The sequence below is a fragment of the Egretta garzetta genome, unplaced genomic scaffold, assembly GCF_000687185.1.
Source record: "Egretta garzetta isolate BGI_Z169 unplaced genomic scaffold, ASM68718v1 scaffold270, whole genome shotgun sequence".
NCBI classification, from domain to species: Eukaryota; Metazoa; Chordata; class Aves; order Pelecaniformes; family Ardeidae; genus Egretta; species Egretta garzetta.
This window is the reverse complement of record NW_009258274.1, coordinates 1647937-1655091: the sequence shown is the minus strand read 5'-3', so window position 1 is coordinate 1655091 and position 7155 is coordinate 1647937. Positions and strand designations below refer to the sequence as shown.

Below are 7155 nucleotides of genomic sequence, written 5' to 3'. Positions count from 1 at the left end.
TATGGCTTTAAAGGAAATAAAGCTTATGCAATGTCACCGTCTGTCAGTCCCCACAAAGCTTGCTTGCCAGGTTCACTCAAATGTGGCAGATATCAGCTGTAATATTGTTTGACAAGTTTATGGACATAATCAAATAGGGAATGAAGGTCTGGCTGAGGAACAAACTGCAGGGAGAGCTCAGCCCCTGTGAGCCATGCAGGAATCCACACAGGAGTTTAACCTTGAGATATATATTACAAAAAATACTAGTTTGAAAGATTCCGCAGGTAGATTGAACTCTTCCCTAGAAGTCCTTTCTGAGAAGGCTTATGCAGTGTGGTTTTTTTTCAACACCTCATTCTGAGAACTGTTTTTGGAGGGTTATTCTTCATCCTTAATGCTTCCCCCATACACCAGGTTTGGAGGACAGCTAGCCATCCTCCAAAAGACTCTCGCTCCTCTTGGGTGGTTGTTTTATATATTACCCATCCCTAAGCATAAGGGATCTGTTGCAGGACTTGCTGAATATCTGCCCCCGTGTACAAGCAAGATGTTAAACATAGAGTTGATGGAGAGGTTGGGTCTGAAATTATTCTTGCCATGCTCATCAGTCACAAGAATGCTACATTAGGAAGGGTGCGGGTAGCACGAAGCAGTGTGAAGACCATTGCCCAGCACCAGCAGGCTTACGCCACAAGCCAGAGCTGCGCATGACGCAGTAACTTTAGCTCAGTCCAGTTCTTGAGAGGTGGCTGGGATGAGACCCTGAAAACAGTTGCGTAGGAGAGATGTGCTTATCTGATGTGAAGAGGAGGTTACGGGATAGGTCACGCTTTCATCATCTTTTTCCCCAGAGCTCTGCCAGCCACTGCTGAATTGCCAGTTGTGCGTTACTGCTGACCTCGCTGTCTGGTTTCACAGAGGGGATGCTGTGTTGCATCCTGCCACATCTCAGGGGCAGGACAACGTCCCCACCCTTGACCGTAATCAGTGTACTACACCCAAATCAGGAGGGGAAAAGCAAACTCGGTCCTCCCCACCTTTCTCTCCCAGCACCTCTTGTTTAGAGCTGGGTCACTGCACACAGTGTGGAAGACACTAGAACACACAGATGTTTTCTTAAATGAATGTCTGTGTATGTAAATGGATAATTTGTTGTGTAATATGCAGGTTACATCGCATCTGATTATTTACATTTCTAATTCCCTTTTCTTCTTACATATGTTCTAATGCTTTTCTGCAGGCATGCATGGATCTGTCTTGTCTTTAATCTTGCAACATCTGTCCCTACTTTCCGTCTCTCTCCTGCTGTTCTGCTTTTATCTTCTTTGTTAGAATAAGACAGTCCACAAGGCAGTCCTTGCAGCCTGGCTTCTTGTCTCCTGTTTGATGCTCTGGAAACGTTGCCATGTTAGGACCTTGCTAATCCAAGTGACTCGCTTAGCAGCACACTGCCACAGCCACCAAAGTAATTGTTTTTATAATTTAGTTTTCTCTAATATGAAAATCCTCATTTTCCATAAAGGCAACAATGTAGGCACCTAAAAGATAAATAGTTGAAACATCAGCAATCACCTGTGGGAGTAAGAGCTTTCATCAAATAGCGAAACAGTCCAAACCTTCATCTTAACAGGTTTTCATCATGAAGTGACTTTCCACGTCCCTTACAAATGTTCAAAGGAGCCATGCAGCAGACACCAAGTTAGTACCTTGGCCCAGGCTTGGCACAGGCAGTCATTGGCAGCATGTCTGCTCCTTGAACTGCTCAAGCCTTGGGGCTACCCTACAGGAATGAAGTAGAAGAAACAATCACCCCCTTCCCCATTTCCTTATATTGCCATGACTACGAGCATCTCTAATTGACTTAATGATATCCCAGCACCTCACAGTTTGGATGCTGGTCTGTGGCACGGTATCATCCTTGTACAAAAGCTTTGTGCCCGCTTGGTATAGTGGGAGGTGTTATACAACCTTCCCATCAGACTGGCTGAGGGTGTGCTAATACTCTAAATACAGAGTGCAAGATTAAAAAAAGAATCGTAATTCTGTGGTGGGATGTGGACTCAGTAAGGTTTTCACATGCATCGCTGGCCTTCCTGAGCGTGTTTGATCTGTTGGGGAGCAGCACCAAGGGCTCTGCTGCTGTGCACTGGTTGTGAGACTATGCAAAGTGCCAGCCAGCACATCGGCGCCACAGTACATGTGCTCTGCTAGGATAACCAAATCTGAATGTAAAGCATGAGCCTGAAATAAATAGCACATTTATTTCAGGTCGTGTGTGACAGCCCTGGACTACGAACCAAGACGGTATCAGCTCCTTTCCTCTAACCACGTGGTTGATTCCACGCTAGATAAAGCTTGGCTAAATAAATTGCTGCTGGACTTTTACTATTCCTGTGTTGTTCTTTTTTTAGCCTATTTTGCACTGCAGGTGATCTATGCCCGACGGAAGTACAAGATTTCCCCTCCCGAGACAACAGGTCACCCTGAATTTGAGCGGATCTTCAGAGCTCAGTAAGATTTTGACTTTTTTGTGGTGATTCCATCTAGATATGACTTGAGTCAAATGTCGCTACCAGGAGAGTTTGAAGTCACCCTCAAGTCATCTTTTCACTTTTTGCTGCCGATACTAGAGTTTGGGTTTTTTTAACGCTTTGCATGCAGAGGTCTGAGGTTTGATTTGGAGCATTTTGCTCTGGCTGGAGTGTTTTTGTCCATCCACATTAATCCTCCTTCTGGCATTGTGAGAGGCAGCCAAATTACAAATTAGGGGCTGTATGGAAGAGGTGCTGAGCATTAATGCATTATAATCATTAAGTTTAATATTAATGTTGGCTCCAAATCGTGAGAGTAGCTGAAACTATATTAATAACCTAATATTTGCTTGTAAGTTTTTGCTGTTCAATTGAAGCAAAGGGCCTTGCTGGCAGAACCAGCTATGAGGACATTTTTATTTTTTCTTTTTTTAAGCCATTGTACTGTGAAAGTCGGCACTTGCGGGCCCATGCCGAGGGCTGTTTCTTTTTGCTCTGTTCCTATGGAGAAAACAATGCTGGAGCTAAACTGGAAAGGTTCACAGATCCCTTTGGCTTCCAGCAAGCACCAGATTCCGTCTTTCATCTCAGTCGTGCTGTTTCATAAGCGATTGAAAGGAATTGGCCAGAGCTGGTTTGAAGGGTAGTTCGAGCACAGCACTAAATCCTGAACAAAGCAGCTGCATTTCCTTGCCAGCGTGCAGGAAACATTTGTGGAGTGACAAAAACACCCGCTTTGGTCCTTTTGCAATGCAGTAAAAGGCCAGCCTGCATGGGAGGCTTCAGCCTTTGCTAGCTGGATAGCTGTTGATGAGGCTTTTAATTAAATACTCGGCTGTGCATTAACTGAGTCGTGCTGTGGGCTGTGGTGTATTGGGAAGCCCTCCGCTATATTCTGCAGAGGAGGCGACTTCAGGGAACTTGAGTGTGAGAAGGTATTTCTTCATTGTGGGCTTTCTATTCTTTTCCCTGTGGAAAAAGATACAAATGGATAATTTGATATATTAAATAAAAAAGAGGGGAAGAAAGGTATTGATTTATTACTCACTCGTGGAAACCTGGCAGCCTCCCCTTGCTGAGGCTTAAACTGCATTTGCAGCATAAGGTTCTTCAGACTTTTTCCAGCTCCCAATCTGTCTCCATTCCCCAAGGCTTGGTACATTTTTGGCCAAATTTAAATTGTGCAGGGAATGGTAAAATATAGGAGAAATCAAGAAACAAAATCATTGTCTTTAATAGCACAGTTCCCACCGTCCTTTCTTGCAGAAAAATCTGTATTTTTGTCACTAAAAGGAAGAAAACCTGGCTGCAGATCTGATCACCGACTGCTGAATTAAATCTGGGAGAAGGCTCCTTCTTGGAGCATGACTTGTGTGACACCTAAATTTGAGCTGTGCTTACCCTAGGGGAAGAAAACGCTCCTTAAATAATGTCAAGGAACCTCTACCCTTGTAGCTTTTAAGCTGTAGCTGCTCTAGATGTCTGTGAAGGCACTGTGTGCGGGGCCAAGGACAGAGCCTGTCGAGGGTCCAGCAAAGACAAATCTCCATCTCAGCCACGGCTTGTTGTTGCAGGGTCCATGTGAATGTAGGTGAGGTGAATGTTCTGCATTGTTTCAGTGCTTTTCTTCTCTAAAATACAGATGTTGGGTGTCCTTGGTCGCAGATAAGGATTTTTCTCCCCAGCACAGCACAGCACAGCAATGCCTCTTATCAGCCCTTTCAGTTTGCTCCAGTGTGCACTTCCAGCTTACCTCTCTAGCCTTGGTTAACTGGTCTCTGACGTATGAGGATGCGGTTTTAATGCACATCTCTTTGGTTTTCACCAGGGCAAATTGCTCAGAGTACTTCCCAATCTTCGTCTCACTTCTCTGGGTTGCTGGAATCTTCTTCCATCAAAGTAAGGGGGATGAGGTGGGAGGGAAGCCCAACCCAAATCATGTGCACCACATGGTCAGCCCGGAATTGGTCAGGCAGTTGGACTAGATGATTCTTGTAGGTCCCTTCCAACTGAAATAGTCTACTTTATTCACTTCTATTCTGAACAAAAAAAACCCCTAATGTAAATCCCATTGTGACTCAGGCACCTCCTCTCTGTACCCGTGAGGCTGTTCCTTGGGGAAAGCAAAGTTCCCCTCTGTCAGGACAGACCGAGGAGCACCCCAACTCCAACGTGCAATAAGTTGCTGGTAGCAGCCAAGACAGTCTGCTGCCCAGAGAGGTTTGGTGGCATCGGCAGCCCGTGTTCCTCCACCAGTACCCAGCTGTCCCCCCATATTGCTTCTCTTAGATAAGGGTCAGGGTAGCATATGGTGCCAGGGGGGCAGTGGGGCTGGGAGCAGCGTGGTGCTCTGCTTGGGAAGCTGCTGCTTCCTGCTGCGCCGGGGAAGGTGCAAGCTGAAGCTGAGCTGCAATACGATACCCAAATCGCTACATCAGAACGAGAAACTGTAACGCAAACAATTAGTAATCCACTGTCTGTCCGGTACCCAGTGGGTTTAGGGGATTTGGCTGCCACCGTGCGGAAAATGCAAGGAAGGACCACAGCAGGGAGTGTTGCAAAGCCAAGCCCCAGGGCACCACTGGGGGGGTTGAGAGGTTCATCCCTTGCAAAAAGGGAAGGAAGAAAACCCATTTAACGTCCCACACAATTTTAAAGCTGAGTCCCTCTGCGTTTGGTTCTTGTGGCCATGCCCCCATCTGCAGGGGGAGGTGGGGGCAGGGGTGACTGCACTGGGCTGCAGCTCTGGCCATGTCTGTGGACCCCTGGCCCCATCAGGACTTGGCTCTCCTCTCCCCGCAGGTGTGGCCGCTGTGTGTGGGCTGCTGTACCTCTACACCCGCTTCAAGTATTTCCAGGGATACGCCATGGCTGCACAGGGACGGTTAGTACCTGGGGACTGTGGGCACCCCAAACCAACCCCGGGAGGCTGGGTGCAGGATGCGTCCCCCTGGGGCAGGTTTCCTTCCTGGGGGGGGCAGGGCTGAAGGCAGGTTTGTATCACCCCGTCACCTTCCCTCCCACTCCCACACACTCGTGGCCCCACCAGCTCTTCCCCAGCAGTGTCTTGGAGGAGGAAGGGGGACCCCATGCTTCATGCCCTGGGTCGGCTGGCAGTGTCTGATGGTGTTTTCTCCCCATGCAGGTTGGGCCCACTGTACGCCAGCGCCCGGCTGCTCTGGCTGCTGCTGGGCTTGGCGGTGGCTGGGCTCCTGGCACACTTCCTGCTGCCCCACTCCTCCGCATGGGTGGCAGCACTGGCACGGCCCTTCCGTCTGCTCAGCGCCTGGTGAGCGGGGCTGTGGCTCTCCCAAAAACCACTGCTCGCCCTTGGCTGATGGGAGGGACTCGCATGGCATGGTCGGTGACTATCTCCCTGGCTCTGTGCCTACCTTTGAAGGGAGGCGGATGCTGGCACTCCTCTGCTCACAAAGCTCCGCTCTTCAGAGACAATTTCCCTTCTAGAAAGCAAATGCCTCCCAGCCTCTGACAATGGGCTTCACTGCCAGGGTTTGTGGTACTCGCTGCTCTAAAACCTCTAACGCCTTTGGCTCTGCCTCACAGAGCACAGGTTGACCCGTACGCTCTCATCACTTCACCTTACTGCTGTAATGGTCTATGTTGAAGGATCACACCATGAATATATATATATAAAAAAATAAACTCTTTTTCTCAGTAGAAATCATCTGCAATTGTGAAAGGTGCTTGAGGACTGGGTGTGAGAACATCTGAGGGTTAGGGTACTGGGTTATATGGGAAAAGCTGCCGCGATTAAAACTAATTTGAAAACATGGGTAAATGTGTCTAAAACCTTATCTGAATTTTGGGGAAAAAAGCCTGATGCTAGTCCAAATCCTAATGTCTGTTTGGCATTGACTTGAATGCTCTTCACTTAGCCCAGACCCACCAGTAGGACTTCGCCCTCTCTGGATTTCAACCTCCGCTGCAAACTCAGGGTTTGCAGGTAACTAAAGCAGGCAGCTCCTGCTAAGCTGTATGTGGCTATAAAAAAAAAAAAAGCAACGTATTTTGTAAGGCAGACAACTGTTCCACAAGTGCACCCTTGGGTGTAGAGGTGCCCAAGCGCCTTCCTTGTTCCCTGCCAAGGAAAGACCCAAGCAACTTTCTTTTTTTAATAAATGGTGAAGGTTCCTCTGGTGCTGGGGCAAAAAATAACCAGTTTCCCACTGGGCTGCTCTAAGTGCTTTCCCCAGCATGAGCAATGCTTTGGGAGTATCGGGTATTGGTGAGCGCTGAGGAATGACTCCATTTTGGGTGTAGGGGCTACAGCTGGTCCCTGGCACCCAGGGATGCCCACTCATCCCGGGGACGGGAACGGGCAGGCAGAGCCAGAGCATGGGCCTCCCTGCCACGAGTGACTCTCACTGCTGCATCAAAGGTTTAAATTTAGCTTTTATTACAGTGCACATTATTTTATATATTTATGTATAGATGTACTTGAAAAAATCAAATGTATCCAATAATAAAAAATACAGCACATTAAAGTAGTATAATGCATTCCAGTGTATAGCTGAAGAGACATTGGGATTTACACTAATCCCTACTATTTCTGAACTGGGCTACTTCTGCTTCCCCCCCCCCCCCCCAAAAAAAAAAAAAACACCCACCCCCACAAATCAAA

At 47.7% G+C, this 7155-nt stretch overlaps 1 protein-coding gene across 1 annotated transcript in view; it reads left to right on the top strand.

Moving 5' to 3' along the window:
- LTC4S (leukotriene C4 synthase) overlaps positions 1 to 5941 on the top strand; it is a 7920-nt gene extending 1979 nt beyond the window's left edge. The window contains exons 2-5 of the mRNA XM_035891127.1: positions 2394 to 2493; positions 4342 to 4412; positions 5316 to 5397; positions 5659 to 5941. Of these exons, the coding sequence (XP_035747020.1) occupies positions 2394 to 2493; positions 4342 to 4412; positions 5316 to 5397; positions 5659 to 5806 (401 nt within the window). The 3' untranslated portion in view covers positions 5807 to 5941. The remainder of the gene's footprint in view (positions 1 to 2393; positions 2494 to 4341; positions 4413 to 5315; positions 5398 to 5658) is intronic.
- Positions 5942 to 7155: the final 1214 nt, after the last annotated feature.